Source organism: Stomoxys calcitrans, chromosome 1 (assembly GCF_963082655.1).
Source record: "Stomoxys calcitrans chromosome 1, idStoCalc2.1, whole genome shotgun sequence".
NCBI classification, from domain to species: Eukaryota; Metazoa; Arthropoda; class Insecta; order Diptera; family Muscidae; genus Stomoxys; species Stomoxys calcitrans.
Genome location: NC_081552.1, coordinates 183,789,613 through 183,807,279, shown reverse-complemented (window position 1 = coordinate 183,807,279; position 17,667 = coordinate 183,789,613). Strand labels below are relative to the sequence as shown.

The following is a 17,667-nucleotide window of genomic DNA, read 5'->3' as shown; positions in this document are numbered from 1 at the left end:
TTGCAGCTTCCAGGGGCTCAAGACCTTAAATCGGGAGATCGGTTTATATGGGAGCTATATCAGGTTAAATACAGATTCGGACCGTACTTGGAAAAGTTGTTGGAAATCATAACAAAATTATACATGCCAAATTTCAGCTAAATCGGACAAAATTTGCGGCTTCCAGGGGCTCTAGAAGTAAAATCGGGAGATCTGTTTATATGGGAGCTATATCCAAATCTGAACCGATATAGCCCATTTGCAATCTCCAACAACCTATATCGATATTAAGTATCTGTGTAATATTTCAAGCGGCTAGCTTCATGCATTCGATCGCTATCGTAATTTCAATAGACGGACGGATGGACATGACTAGATCGACTCAGAACTGAAATCTGCCTGTTTACGAGAAAGACGGAGGTGGGCCAACTTGACGCACCACGTTTCCTTAAGAAAACGATTTCGATATCTGACAAGGTCAAATGGGGCCTGAATAGGAGTATAGTCCACTGGCTGTACAAAGCGTGATTAGAGCCATACTTACTCAATAGTTTGGTGGACTTCCTTGGGAAAAAAGTGCAACATAAGGACCATACAACAGGTTCAGAGAACATGTTGTCTTGGCATAGGCGGAGCGATGAGGACCACGCTCGCTAGGCCACTGGAGACTACTCTAGATATCCGACCCATTGACATACCGATTAAGTGTGAGGCAGCCACTGCGGCTATAAGACTTAAGGCGATGGGAGAATGGATTGAGGATGGGAGCAGCTCATACCATCGCGGTATAATTGAGGCGACGATAGGAAACCTGGAAGGAAGGGATGAGGTTTCCGATCGGATACCTGAGTTGAACCGTCAAGTCGAGTGCGAGGCACTGCACATCGGCACAGTCTTGGATTGACGGAACCTTAGTATTGCCATCTAGTAGATCATGTTACACGGATGGATCAAAGCTAGAGGACAGAGTGGGCCTGGGGGTTTACATTGAGAACCCAGGGACTGAGATCTGTTTTAGACTACCTGACCATAATACGGTCCTGCTGCTAGCACATGGTTTATCCAGTCTCTAAATAACCGGTCCACCCGGCACTGATTTAAGGATTGGATCAATGTGTCGGTCCGCACGTTATTAGATGCGCCCTCAATGTCAATGCAAACCGCCAATGTGTACATCTTGTCGTCGAAACGTTCTTCTATTTTATGCCCAACCTCGAGCAGGACAGTCTCCACCGAATTACCCTTGTTTGAAGCTCCAAAAGGCTTCCTTGCCCATAAATATCGTTATGATAAACCATCGATCAACCTAACTATTCCGAGATTCTGGTGTCTTCGTGAGTCCCGTCGTATCCTCGTATCCGGTGAAAAATGCGTTTTTATCAAAAGCCTCCACATGTTCTCCGTTGTTTCTTCTCTCACTCCCATGTCGTTGCTAAAGTTTCAGCTTGGACATGGGTTTTTGAGAGAAACTTTTTCATCTTGGCAGCGTCATTAACGTTACCGACATGGTGGCAGAAAAGCTTCTAGGAGGTTCAAGTTTTTAGAGCGCACAACAAGTCGATTGCTGGCTTAGGTGTATGTCCATAACGGGCACCCTCTTTTCAACCTCAAAATGTCTGCCAAATCTTGTAATAATTGCTCCCTCTAGCGGCTCAAGAAGTCAGGACCCGAGATTGGTTCATATGGAAGCTATATTAGGTCATGAACCGATTTGAACCATATTTGGCACAATTGTTGGCTGTCAAAATAAAACACCTGGTACAAGGTGGCAGCTGAATCAGATAAGAATTGCGACCTCTGGACCCTCAAGAAGTCTATATACAGGATCGGCTTTAATGGGAGCTATGTCGAAACATGGGCCAATAAATAAATAAGAAGTATTCGTGCAAAATTTCTAGCTTTATTACTTCGAAGGTTTGCGTGCTTTTCACGAGAAAGGGTCAGACGGACGTCCAGTATTAAATCGACTTAGAATGTCAGGACGATCAAGAATATATATGTACTTTATTGGGACTTAGATCAATATTTCGATGTGTTACAAACGGAATGACGTAAGAAGTATACCCCATATCCTATGGTGGAGGGTATAAAGACAAGTTAAAGCGTGCCAAGATCGGCCGGTCCGAATCTTATATACCCTTCACCACCAACGTAGACATGGTGAGGGGCGCAGACAGATAAGAACTGCGACCTCTGTAAGCTCAATAAGTCCAATTGCGAGAATGATTTATATGGGAGCTATATCAGGCCATACATGGCACCTATGGTGGAGGTCATAGAAAAAGTTATACACTGTGCAAAGTTTCAGCGAAATCGGATAAGAATTTCGGCGTCTAAAAGTATTATCGGGAGATCGGTTTGTATGGCCTCAATATCAGGTTTTGAACCGATTCAGAGCATATTTAACACAGATGTTAGCAGTCATAGAAAGCGTCATAGCACAAAATTTCAGCCAATTCGGATGAGAGTTGCGCTCTCTACAGGGTCAAGGAGTATTCTCAGGAGATCGGTTTGTATGGGAACTTTATCAGGTTATGCACTGATTCAGACCAAATATAGCACATTTGGTCATTCAAAAAATCGTTGTAAACAATGTCAGCCAAATCGGATAACTGCGCCCTGTGGAGGCTCAAGAAGTTTAATCGGGAGATCAGTTTGTATGGCAGCTATATCAGGTTATGGACCCATATGACCCATTTACAATCCCAACCGACTTGCACTAATAGGATGTATTTGTGCAATATTTGAAGCACGTAGCTTGACTACTTCAGAAGGTAGCTTACTTTCGACTGACGGACGGACGTGGCTAAGTCGACTCAGAATGCCAATACGATCAAGAATAAACACGCTTTGTTGGGTCTCGAATTAATATTTCGAAGTGTTAAAAATGGAATGGCGAAATCAGAATACCCTCATTCTATGATGGAGATTATAAGAAGTAAAAAGCACTAAGCTCGGCCGGGCCGAACTTTGGATACCCACCACATCGGGTATATATGAAAATACCCTTTCGTCACAATCCGGTGAAAATTGGATAACTTATGCACCCAAATTCGGCACGGACATTGAGTTCTCTAATAAATATAAGTCTCTGTTCAATTCAATTTCAAATATAAAAGCGAAATCGGTTAAAAAAATGCTTTTATGGGCTTATTGGCAGATTGGTCTATATGGCAGCTATATCTAAATATAGTCCAATTGAATCCATATTGAGATCAGATGTCGGGAGGCTTAAAATAACCCACTGTTTCAAATATTAACAAAATCGGGTACTAAATAAAGCTTTTATGGGCTTCAGACCCCTTATTGACAGATCAGTCTATATGGCAGCTATATTTAAATAAAGTCCGATTTAATCCATATTTAGGTCATATAATCCATATTTAAAAAAATAATGTTTTTATGGGCTTCAGACCCCTTATTGGCAGATCCGTCTATATGGCAGCTATATCCAAATATAGTCCGATCTGAACATATTTTGGTCAGATGTCGGGAAGCTTTAAGCTACTCACTATTTCAAATTTCAGCGAAATCGGATAAAAAATAAAGCATTTATGGGCATTGGACCCTTTATCGCCAGATCGGGTTATATAGCAGCAATGTCCAAATATGGTCCGATTTGGCCCATTCAAGACGTAACTGTGCCAAATTTCAGCTCAATATCTCAATTTGAAGGCTGTAGAGTGATTATAATAGACGGACGGACAGACAGACAGACAGATAGGCGGACAGACACACGGACATTGTAAAATCGTCTTAGAATTTTACGACGATCAGAAGTATATATGCTTTGTAGGGTCGGAAATTGATATTTCGATGTGTTGCAAATGCAATGACTAAATGAATATACCCCCTATCCTAGGGTGGTGGGTATCAAACTAATAGAGGAACCAAAACTTAAGCAAACTTGTTGCATATATTCATTCATCTTAGTATGATAGTTTGTATGCATATGCCATAAAACATAAGCCGTCTCACACACACACGCATAAAAATCTTGCCAAACGTTCGTTTATCCCACACACAGTTTAGGAACGCAGACAACACCCATGTGGGTGGTCAGGCCTCTCATAGATAGATGCACAATGGCATTTGAGTCATTATAGCAATTGTACCCAAAGGCCACATTAGTTGAATATGTGTACGTGTAAATGCCTTTGTGCATTGGCTGCTTGCGTGTGTGTGTGTGAGAGAGATTATGCGAAGAGGGGACAAAATTGCAGAGTGCTTTATAATTGATTGTGTTGCTTCAACAAAAGGTGCACCCCCAAATACCATATTTATGCAGGCATGGGGGAGGAAATTTTTTAATTAAATCATTTGCCCACAAGAAAAGCAATTCAGTAAAGAGCTTGCATAAGGATTTTATCAGTAGGTTGGTTGAATGCACTCAAAGAGCTCGGGGGAAACTCGAATGTCTTAAATGTAATGCGGCGAAATGATAAAATATTTGTAGGGTTAATGATTAGGTTATACGGATAAGCAACGATAATCAATTTAATTGGGAGTTAGTGAAAATAATGCATAAAAAATCGCAATCTCTAGAAAGATGATATTTTTCTTATATTCACTATTTAGAACTTTTATATTGACGCAGTAATTGTTTTAAATTTTTAAAACAAACAATTAAAAAAAAAAAATTTAAAACAAGTAAGAGCGTGTTAAGTTCGGCCGGGCCGAATATTATATACCATCCACCATGGATAGCATTTGTCGAGTTCCTAGCGCGGTATCTCTTTTTAAGCAAACAATGAATTATGAATAAGAACTGTTATGCTATTGGAGCTATGTCAAGTTATAGTCCGATTCGGACCATAAATGAATTGAATGCAGAACATTGTAGAAGTTATTGTGTAATATTTCAGCCCATTTGGATAAGAACTGCGTCTTGTAGGTGCTCAAAAAGCAAAATTGTGAGATCATATAAACATTGTGAGATCGATAAACCGGAGCTGTATGAAGCTATAGATCGATTCAGACCATATTAGACACGAATGTTGATTGTCATGGGAGGAGCCGTTGTACAAAATTTCTGCCAAATCGGATGAGAATTGCGCCCTCTAGAGGCTCAAGAAGTCAAGATCCCAGATCGGTTTATATGGCAGCTATATCAGGTTATGGACCGATTTGAACCATACTTGGCGTAGTTGTTGCATATCATAACAAAACACATCGTGCAAAATTTCATTCCAATCGGATAAGAATTGCGCACTCTAGAGGCTTAAGAAGTCAAGACCCAAGATCGGTTTATATGGCAGCTTTATCAAAACATGGACCGATATGGCCCATTTACAATACCAACCGACCTACACTAATAAGAAGTATTTGTGCAAAATTTCAAGCGGCTAGCTTTACTCCTTCGGAAGTTAGCGTGCTTTCGACAGACAGACGGACGGACGGACATGGCTAGATCGACCTTAAATATCATGACGATCAAGAATATATGTACTTTATGGGGTTACAAACAGAATGGCGAAATTAGTATACCCCGATTTGACCGATTTGAACCATACTAAGCACAGTTATTGGAAGTCATAACAAAACACCTCATGCCAAATTTAGCCAAATCGGATGAGAATCGCGCTCTCTAGAGGCTCAAGAGCTCAAGATCCCAGATCGGTTTGTATAGCAGCTATACCAGGTTATAAACCGATTTAAACCATAAGTAGCACAGTTGTTGGACGTGATACCGAAACACCACGTGCAAAATTTCAGCCAAATCAGATAATAATTGCGCCCGCTAGAGGCTCAAGAAGTCAAGACCCAAGATCTGTTTATATGGCAGCTATATCAGGTTATGAACCGATTTGAACCATACTTGACGCTGTCATTGGATATCATAACAAAATACTACGTACAAAATTTCATTCCAATCGGATAAGAATTGCGCCCGCTAGAGGCTCAAGAAGTCAAGACCCAAGATCTGTTTATATGGCAACTATATCAGGTTAAGAACCGATTTGAACCATACTTGGCGCTGTTATTGGATATCATAACAAAATACTACGTACAAAATTGCATTCCAATCGGATAAGAATTGCGCCCTGTAGAGGCTCAAGAAGTCAAGATCCAAGATCGGTTACTATGGCAGCTATATCAAAACATGGACCAATATGGCCCATTTACAATATCAATATGCTAATTGAATGGAGAGTTGGAGACCACAGTAGAAGTCTATGTGTAAAATTTCATCGAAACCGCATGAGAATTGGACCTATTAGGGGCTCAAAAAGTAAAATAGGGAGATCGGTTTATAGAGCTGTATCAGGCGATTCAGACCATATTTGACACGTATATTGAAGGTCATGAGAGAAGCCGTTGTACAAAATTTTAGCCAAATAATTACGCCCTCTTGAGGCTCAAGAAGTCAAGATCCTGGATCGGTTTATATGGCAGTTATATCAAAACATGGACTGATGTGGCCCATTTACAATCCCAATTGACCTACACTTATGAGAAGTATTTGTGTAAAATTTGAAGCGGATAGCTTTACTCCTTCGGAAGTTAGCGTGCTTTCGACAGACAGACGGACGGACGGACATGGCTAGATCGACTTTAAATATCATGACGATCAAGAATATATGTACTTTATGGGGTTACAAACAGAATGGCGAAATTAGTATACCCCCATCCTATGGTGTAGGGTATAAAAATTAAAAAAAAAATAAAAAAATTGTTATGCCAAACGAATCCAATCTTGGCCAAAATTTCAACACATAAAAATTAAAACTCATACATGCCGAAACCAGTGGAGGTATTGTATGCCTCAAGCAGACTTCTTGTAGGGATTTTTACGCTATCAAGCAAAACAAAAATTTTGAAAATAGGACCTCAAATGAAGATTTGGTACACCGAACAATTTTTCGAAATGCTGAGGGGACCAATACTAGGGACCGAACAACATAGCTCTAACAAATTCAAATTTCAAAAAGATATATCTACCCGTTCTCAAAGGCATATTTTTTATTAGATTTTTGTTTCCATTTGCCCCTCTGTGGTCCGAGTAAATTTAAAAGCAAGCCCGTATGTCTTTGGAATTCCTCCACATTTGCAGGCATTTTAAAAAGTCTTCTGCACACGTTTTTCCTGCGGCTGGGACGCAAGTTATGGGTGAAAGACCATAAATCAGTGGATCGGTATATTTGCCAGCTCCACCCATATAAAAACCATACTCCGCATGAACAACGAAGGGGATTAAAACCCCTCACTGTTCCAAATTTCTGCGAAATTGGACAATAATTTCGGCTTCTATACGACTTAGACCTTAAATCGTTAGGTCGATCAATATGGGGGCTATATCAAGACAAAGTCCGATTAGAACCATATTCGATACGGGGAGAGAGTTCCAAGATAAATAACTGTGCCAAATTTCAGCGATATTGGTTAATAAATACGGCTTCTATGGGCCTTAGACAAAATCGGGAGATCTCCTAGGACGAGACCACACTGGCGCTGCATAACTTACCACATACCGGCCAATTGCTTTGTACATGGTCAAAAAATTTTCTTTGTCTGCACCCCAAGTGCCGGCGACAAGTGACTTGAGGAATCATTTCTCCATCGACCATCACTTTCAACTCGACATTCACCTCACGCGTATTTGTAGTGAACAATGTGGCTGAAGATATGATGGCAGATATCTTACAGCGAAATATTAAGCAAATTCGTTGAGGTAGACGTTCAACCTTTCGCAGATGTTAACAATGGGTGGGGGGCCTGTTGCCATGATCGTACAATCGTCCGCATATTATACGATCTCTATGCCGTCTGGAGGAGGTGGAATGGAGGATGGGTAGATGTTAAACAATGCCGGAGATATCAGACCTGTCTTGGGGAAATCCCTATTTCACTCTACAGTGCTTCGACTTCTTATCGCTAAATTCCACAAATGACTGGCGATCACACAGACCCAGACCCAGACTTTCAGGGCTGGCTGGAGGGCCGTGTTGGAGAAGTCCTCAAATAGTTTGGCATGGCTAACCGTGTCGAATACCTTCGATAGGTCCAATTCCACAAGGACCGTCCTATCACAAGGCCTAGGCTGATTGAACCACGGCAAGTGTTGTTGTGCTATGCAGTCTTAGAAATCCTTGTTGATGCTCGGCGAATGGAAATTCTCCTAGGAGGATCGGGAGTAGTAATGCATCAAGCGTCTTAGCTGCTGGTGAGAGAAGAGAGATCGGTCTGTACGACTCCCCTAAACTCGGATCCTTTCCAGGCTTCAGTAGTGGGATCATTCTGCCCATTTTCCGGACATCGGGAGCTAATCGAATGCAAATTTGCTCATGAACATTCCATTAAGGAACTGGGGCAAACTTTTCACAAATCAGTGAGTGCTGTCTGATGCAATTTTAAGCTCAATGATAAGGGACCTCCTTATTATAGCCGAGTGCGAACTGCGTGCCGCAGAGCGACAACTCCAGGCGTTCAGCATCATAGGCAGACATGCTAACCTCTGCGCTACGGTGGCCTCCATCCGTCGGGTACTATAGGAGTGTTCAAAGACAGGTTGAGGATATACACAAGATACTCAACTCCCGATAAATCCAGATTCTGTGTAGAGATTGCGTCAGGCCCAACGCTTTGGATGATTTGGCGCCACGGATGACATTCGTAACTGTGTCCGCAGTAAATTGTGATGGCTGCCTATCACTGATACGGTCACTGATACTGATACGACGAATGGCTCTCCTCCTAGCCCAGTCACTCTCGGGATGCTTAAAAAATAACGGTTGAACAACCTGGCACATCTCTTCGGATCAGTCAAAAGTCGCCAAAAGTGACTGAGGTCCTATCATTCTATCTACAAGGGTTTGAGAGTGACTTAACAGTTGACCACAGCTTGCCTAAATCGGCACCTAAGTTACATTGCACCAAGTGTTCCAGCCATAAATTCTCGAGGTTTTTCACGCTTCCTGGGAGAGCGCAAAGCTCGACCTGGTGAGAAAGATGGATGTCCCAGAGCTCACAAAGGCGACGGTCTTCATCAAGGGATGGGGCAGTAAATTTGCGACAGAACGCATGTTGGAATTCTTGGGCAAGCAAAACGAAGGTTTGGCCGCAGAGAAGTGGGAGGTATTCCACAGGGAGGAGAAGGAGGTTGTGGTTGGCAGTAATCAAGTCTCCGTGAGAGTCTAAGTCTCTAAGACTAAAGGCGTGGCGCACTATGGGAGCAAAGCTGTCTTTTTCAAAATTGGGAAGACGAGGATAGGCAGAGATCTTCATTCTGCGACATCAGGATATGCAGTGGTAGGTGAATCAACACCGCCCAACAAACAGGGGGCCGACAACGAGACAATCCCGGCATCTTGCAATATTGTAAAGACTAGGAGAAGCAATGATCCTCATACTTAAATAACAGGCAGTGCAGTGGCGGGGATCCAACACAGCCTAACAAACAGGAACACGACGACGGACTCATCACCGACTTAAAGATTCGGAATACTGGGATAGGTCAAGATCTTAATGTTGAAACATTAAGCAGCGCAGCTACAGGAGACTCAATGCAACTCAACAAACAGGTAGCCGATGATGGTACCATCACCTACTTCCAAGAAGCCCATTTACTTAAGATTTGGAAGGCTAAGATAGGCAAAGATCCTAGTATTGAAACATCAAACAGTACAGGGAATAGAAACCCAATAAAGCTTAACGAACAGGGACCCGACGATGGAACCATTACCGACCTTATTAAAAGTCGGAAGACTAGACTAGGCAAAGAACCTAAAACGAAGACATCAGGCAGTGCAGTGACAGAAAAGTCAATGCTGTCCAATGAACAGGGAACAGTCGATGAGATCATCACCTACTCCCAAGATGGCCATTTACTGAAGGACCAATGATTGAGGTAATCCAGATAAACCTCCACCGGAGCGAGACTGCTACACACGCTCTGATGGAGAAAATCAGCAAGGTCGAGATTCATACTGCCTTAATTCAGGAGCCATGGACGATCCGGAACGAAGATTCTGGACTGAACCATATGAAATACCAACGGGGAAAAAATATATATTTTCCCCAGAGTTGTCAACGTCGGATGCAAGTGGTGAGAGAGGGAGACGGTGGAGCATACCTGGCATCACTTTATCTACCTTTCGACTCTTCGACACCGCCACCCACGTCGGTGCTGCAACGGCTGGTGAGGAAAGCAAAACAGACAGGAAACGAGGTACTAATAGGGTGCGATACAAACTCTCGCCACTTTTCGTGGGGTAATACCAACACTAATAAGCGGGGCCAAACCCTGGCAGAGTTCTTGAACACCAACGACCAAATAATACTTATTATTGGTAACACCACTTCCTTTGTTAATAGCATTCGGGAGGAGATATTAGATGTGACAATATGTTCGGAAAATCTAATCAATGGGGTTCAGGATTGAAGGGTCTCCATGGAACACTCTTTCTCTGGCCATCGCTACATTAGGTTTAGAATAGCACGGCCAGCGCCGAATCCGATAAGCTTCCGGAATTAGTTGAAAACCAACTGGACAAAACTCGAAAGGGTACTAAGAAGAAGACTTGGGCAAGAAAATTTTGATTGTCCAAGCATAGAAGACATTGACGAAAATGTCAACAGGACCAGACTGCACTGGTGGGGTCCTTCGATTATCAGAGCGGCAAAACGTGCCTCCTGGAAGCTTTTCTGTAAACAGGTCGATAGCGTTAATGACGCCGCCAAGATAAACAAGATAAAAAAGTTGCTTTCAAAAACCAATGACCAAACTGAAACTTCAGTAGACGACAACGGAGTGAGAGCAGAGACAACGGAGGACACGTTGAGGCTTTTTATGAAAACCCATTTCCACAGGATACGAAAGGACTCGCGGAGACACCGGAATCTTGGAATAATGAAGTTAATCGAAGGTTTATAATTACAGAGTTAAAGGTGAAGGAATCCTTGAAGAGCTTCAAACCATTTAAGTCACCTGAACCTAATAGAATATTTCCGGGGTTACTAAAGAAAGAGGCAGGCTATCTGCCGCCTCTTCTAACCAAAAATTTTAACAGCGTGCCTAGGACTTCCATAACTCCGAAAGCCTGGCAGGAAGCAAGGGTGGTATTTATACCCAAGCCCGGCAAAGCAAGTTATGCGACACCAAAGGCCAATAGACCCATAAGCCTTACGTACTTTCTACTCCAAACCTTTGACTGACAAAGGCTGCTGTTATCCTTAACTGTGTAGATATTCGAAGTCGGACACAATAGACTGTTAATGAAAACAAGTTAGAGCGTGCTTAGTTCGGCCGGGCCGAATCTTATATACCCTCCACTATGGATCGCATTTGTCGAGTTCTATACGGGCTATCTATTTTTAGGAAATCAAAGAATATTGAACCAGAACTTTTATTCTATTGGAGCTATATGAAGTTATTGTCTGATTCGGACCATAAATGAATGCCGAACACTGTAGAAGTCATTGTGTAATATTCCAGTTCATTCGGATAAGAATTGCGCCTTGCAGGGGCTCAAGAAGCAAAATCGGGAGATAGATTTATATGGGAGTTGTATCAAGCTATTGATCGATTCAGACCATATTAGACAACTATGTTGAAAGTCATGAGAGGAGCCGTTGAGCCCTCTAGAGGCTCAAGAAGTCAAGATCCCAGATCGGTTTATATGGCAGCTGTATCAGGTTACATACCGATTTACGCTATACTTAGCACAATTATTGAAAGTCATAACAAAACACCTCATGCAAAATTTCAGCCAAATCGGATGAGAATTGCGCGCTCTATTGGCTCAAGAAGTCAAGATCCAAGATCGGTTTATATGACAGCTATACCAGATTATGAACCGATGTGAATTATACTTAACACAGTTCTTGAAAGTGATACCAAAACACTATGTGCAAAATTTCAGTCAAATAGGACGAGAATTGCGCCCTCTAGAGGCTCAAGAAGTCAAGATCCAAGATCGGTTTATATGGCAGCTATATAAGGTTATGGACCGATTTGAACTATACTTGGCACAGTTGTTGGATATCATAACAAAATACGTCGTGCAAAATTTCATTCCAATCAGATAAGAATTGCGCACTCTAGAGGCTCAAGAAGTCAAGACCCAAGATCGGCTTATATGGCAGCTTTATCAAAACATGGACCGATATGGCCCATTTACAACACCAACCGACCTACACTAATAAGAAGTATTTGTGCAAAATTTCAAGCGGCTAGCATGACTCCTTTGGAAGTTAGCGTGCTTTCGACAGACAGACGGACGGAGGGACATAGCTAGATCGACTTAAAATGTCGCGACGATCAAGAATATATGTATTTTATGGGGTCCCAGACGAATATTTCGAGTAGTTACAAACAGAATGACGATATTAGTATACCCCCATCTTATGGTGGAGGGTATAAAAGGAAGGGAGAAAGGACAGAGCCTTGTGGTACAATTTAAATTCAATAAATGAGAACCCATCTTCAACAACTCTTTTTTTGTGCGATCTCTAAGAAAGCTCGATATAAATCGAACTAAGTTATTACCCAATTGTTGACCATATCGGTCTATCATTTGGTTTAGCTGCCATATAAACCGATTTCCCGATTTCCGCCTCTAGAGGTCGCAGTTATTTACCTTTTTGGCTAAAATTTTATTTCTATTACGACTTCTAAAAACTTTGACAAGTATGGTCAAATCGGTTTATAAACTAATATAGCTCCCTTATAAGCAGATCTACTAATTTGACCTCTTATGCCTCTAGATGGCGCAATTCTTATTTGATTCAACACGTTGAGTTTTATTTTGACATGTAACTGTGCTAAGTATGGCTCAAATCTGTCCATATCCTAAAATAGCTGACATATACCCTGATCTTGCGGTTTGACTTCTTGAGCCTCTAGAGGGAGCAATTACCACAAGGTTTAATTGGATTTTGTCATGTAATGTTTTGCTGTGACTTCCAACAACCATGACAAACCAATCTCGTGATTAAACTTCATGAGCCTCTAGAGGGGCATTCCGATTCAATTGCTTGAAATTTGAAGATGGTATTTTTTGTGACTTTCAACATGAGACATACCATTCGTATCCGTCCATAACATGCCGTTAAGTTCGGCCGGGTCGAACTTTGGATACCCACCACCTCGGGTATATATATAAAACACCTTTCATCATAATCCAATGAAAAATGCATAATTTATGCCCCCATATCAGCTGATTCGAAATATGGTCCGATTTGGAGCAAATGCGGCACGAACATTGAGTGGTCTAATAAGTTCAAGATATTGTTCAATTTCGTGGAACATAATTTTGGTCTTTTTGGTAGCTATATCCGATATATATAGGTAGCTATAGACCGATCTGAACCATATACGACACGGATGTTGAAAAGCTTAGCGAAAGTCACGGTGTCAAATTTCAGCGAATTCGGATTATAAATGTGCCTTTTATGTGCCCATAATCTTAAATCCAGAGATCGGTCTATATGGCAGCTGTATCCAAATATGGACCGATCTGAGCTAAATTGCAGAAAGATGTTGAGGGGCCTAACACAACTCACTTTCCCAAATTTCGGTGACATCAGAAAATAAATGCGCCTTTTATGGTCCCAAAACCTTAAATCGAGAAATCGGTTCATACGGCAGCTATATCCAAATTGCAGAAATATGTCGAGGCGCCCAAAACAACTCACTGTGTCAAATTTCAGCGAAATCGGAATATAAATGTGCCTCTTATGTACCCAAAACCTTTAATCGAGAGACCCACCAAATTGAATATACCCCAATTCATTTTGTCAATCCGTTTGCAACACATCGAAATATCCATTTCCGACCCTATAAATTATATATATTCTTGATCAGCGTAAAAATCTAAGACGATCTAGCCATGTCGGCCCGTCTGTCTGTTGAAATCACGCTACAGTCTTTAAAAATAGAGATATTGAGCTGAAACTTTGCACAGATTATTTTTCTTTTTTTGTCCATAAGCAGGCTAAGTTCGAAGAAGGGCTATATGGGACTATATCTTGATATAGTCCCCATATAGACCGATCCGCCGATTTAGGGTCTTAGTCTCATAAAAGCCACAATTATTATCCGATTTTGCTGAAATTTGGGACAGTGAGTTGTGTGAGGCCTTTCGACATCCTTCTTCAATTTGGCTCAGATCGGCCCAGATTAGGATATAGCTGAATTATGGACCGATCTTGCGATTTAAGGTTTAAGGCCCATAAAAGGTACATTTGTTGTTCGATGTCGCCAAAATATGGGACAGTGAGTTATGTTAGGCCCCTTGACATTCTCCTTCATGTTGGCTTAGATCGGTCCAGATTTGGATATAGCTGCCATATAGACCGATCTCTGGGTTTAAGGTTTTTGAGCCATAAAAGTTGCATTTGGAACAGTGAGTTGTATAAGGCTCTTGGACATTTTTCTACAGCTTAACCCAAATCCGTCAAGATTTGGATTAGCTGCCATATAGACCGATACCTCGATTTAAAGTCATGGCCCCATAAAAGGATCATTTATAATCCGATTTTACAGAAATTTGAGACAGTGACTTATGTTAGGCTTCTCGACATCCGTGTCCTATATGGATCAGATCGGTTTATTTTTAGATATAGCTATTAAAAAGAGCAATATTTTGTCAGTATTTGGTCCAAATCGGAACATATTTCGATACAGCTGCTATTAGGCATAAAGTATGCATTTTTCACCTGATTTCGATGAAAGGTGGTTTAAATATATACCCGAGGTGGTGGGTATCCAAAGTTCACTTCACGCCTTGTTAATTGTTTTTTGATATATCTGAAATACCCACTTTCAGTTCTTACTACGTATCTCATAATTTACACAATTTTTTCATTATATATGAAAAAATATCGTAGCTTCAAGCAGACGAAAAACATTGGTATCAATTTTCCTTTTTCCCTAAGTCCTTGTTGTCCCACTCCAACTTTCCGGTTTCAATACTATTCCAACAACCATCATTTATTTCATATCCTTCATTTCCGCGCTACATTTATTCATTTTTGTTTCAATAGTTGAGCCTTTATAGAAAAAAAAACTCTTGTATTGAACCTTGTAAATGGAAAACTTAAAACACTCAAAGCAATAAACATTTAAATACAATTAAATTGGACCAACATTTCTCTACGTCTGGCGCCTTGGAAATAGCCTTTCGGCCAAATGTCATATCCAGATGGTGCCCAAACAGTTGGGCGTTATGCCACAACAACATTGGTAGCAAATATTTGTTGGGGTTTGCTATAAATGTCATTTTGGACAAAATATGAAAGTTTGTTCAATCGCCTACGACATACCACACCACATGCCCCTTCCCTCCTGCGCCATCATCATGTTAAGAATCTGCTAAGACTTTCGGCAAAAACTTTCAAAGGAACCAAACAAAGTAAAAATAAAAGAAGAAAAAAAAACGATTTTATGATATATCACACAAAGAGTGAGCGAAGAAGAAAATTGGCCATAAAAGTTGTCATATTAGTTAAAGAGATTCCATATGACGACGGAAATGGCCATTTCAAGTAATTCCTCTGAAATGGTAAAAGATGATATGAGACATTATGATTTGATTGCTTCGTTTGCCCAACTACAGATAGAGTTATAATTCCCCAAACATTGCTTTGCTGTGCTTTGTATTACATTCCAATCATATCGTAGCTTAAGGACACAGTACACATACATTTACAACTATTTCTGACATCTGTTCGGTTTTTGTATTTCAACTCGCATCTGTGTAATTTGTTAAACTAATTGCCTTTTCTTCTTTGTCCGTGTGTGTTTGTTTGTATTTTCATTGCATATCCAATGTTGTCATAATCGGCTGCCTGTCTCTCTTGTGGCATCTTCAAAGTCAATGGAGACATGAATCATCAGGCATCAACGTGCGGCAAAATCCTGATATTCCTTTCGGTGTGTCTGGTCATTTTGACATTACCCTTCAGTTTATTTGTGTGCTTCAAGGTAAGTGAATATATTGGTGAATTTTAATAAGGATTAAGTTTAAGATTGTAAAGTGGGTGCCATTAGATAAACAACACGTAAAAATGTGCTAAGTTCAGCCGGGCTCAATCTTGAGAACCCACCACTGTGGGTTCTGCTAAAACTTATACAAAGTGAATTTAGTTGAAAAACCAGTCGAAAATTGACGTTTCTGGGGGCCGTTGGAGACAAATCGGGAGATCGGTTTATATGGGAGCTATGTCAGGTTACACACCGATTTGGAACTTATTTGAGGCAGTTGTCGGAAATCATAACAAAACACTTCGTGCAAAATTTCACCCAAATAGGATAACAATTGCTGTTTCCAGTTGATCAAGAAGTCATATCAGGAGATCGGCTTATATGGATGCTATATTATACAGATATGAACCGTACTTGGCACAGTTGCTGGAAATCATAACAAAACACTACGTACAAAATTTAAGCTAAATCGGACAAATATTTCGGTCGGATCAGGAGATCCGTTTACATACATAGGAGCTATATCCAAAACAGAACCGATATGTCCCATTTGCAATCCCCAACGACCTACATCAATATTAAGTATCTGTGCAAAATGCCAAGCGGATATCTTTATTCGTTCGACAGCTAGTGATTTCGACAGACGGATTGAGGAACGGATATGGCTAAATCGATTTAAATTGTCAAGACGATCCAGAACATGTATATTTTATGGGGTCGATATTTCGAGGTGTTACAAACGGAATGGCAAGTTGCTCTGGATGTCATAGAGGTCATTGCCGATAATGTCAATAAGATTACGATTGCAATCGTGGGGTTTTCAAATCATGACCCGATGAAATATTTTCGACATTACTACTGAAGAAGGCGGGACTACCTACTAGCCGTTTTGTTTACAGCGTGCCTATGGCAAGCTTATACTCCAAATGCTTTGGCAGAAGACATGGGTCCATACCCAAGTGCGGCAAGCGAAGCTATGCTGCTCCAAAGGCCTATCGACCTACAAGCCTTATTTCCTTTGTGCCACTTTTAACAATATGAGGACCAACATACTGCTCCAATTCTTAGACCAATGCTGAGTGGGCCGGGATCTGGAGTGGACCTGGGCCACAGGGGCCACAAGGAAAAGGCATTAAATTCGGCTGGGCCGATCTTTGGATACCCACCACTTGGGGTATATAAACCACTTTTCATCATAATCCGGTGATGGCTTTAATGCACTCATAGCAGCATAGATCAAGGGGCATTGAGTGGTCTAATAAATACAAGTCACTGATCCATTTTGTTGAGCAAAATATTGGTTTTTGTGGTAGTTATATCCAAAATCGGATAATAAATACTCCATCTATGGGGCCAAGACTTCAATCGCGAGATCGGTCTATACGGCAGCTATATCCATATTAAACAAGTAAAAGCGTACGGGCGGGCCGAATCTAATATACCCTCCACCATGGATCGCATTTGTCGAGTTCTATGCGTGGTATATCTTTTGAGGCAAACAAAGAATATTGAATAAGAACTGTTATGCTATTGGAGCTATATCAAATTATAGTACGATTCGGACCATTAATGAATGCTGAACATTGTAGAAGTCATTGTGTAATATTTCAGTTTATTCGGATAAGAATTGCGCCTTGTAGGGGCTCAAGAAGCTAAATCGGGAGATCGGTTTATATGGGAGCTGTATCAAGCTATTGATCGATTCAGACCATATTAGACACGTAAGTTGAAGGTCATGAGAGAAGCCGTTATACAAAATGTCT

The 17,667-nt window shown here is 41.1% G+C and overlaps 1 protein-coding gene across 3 annotated transcripts in view; it reads left to right on the top strand.

Annotated features, from left to right (window-relative positions):
• The window catches only part of LOC106092330 (band 7 protein AGAP004871), a 180,950-nt gene that overhangs the window by 88,555 nt on the left and 74,728 nt on the right, over positions 1-17,667 (top strand). For all 3 annotated transcript variants that reach the window (XM_059360790.1, XM_059360789.1, XM_059360788.1), the window contains exon 2: positions 15,795-15,904. In XM_059360790.1, the coding sequence (XP_059216773.1) occupies positions 15,806-15,904 (99 nt within the window). In that variant the 5' untranslated portion in view covers positions 15,795-15,805. The remainder of the gene's footprint in view (positions 1-15,794; positions 15,905-17,667) is intronic.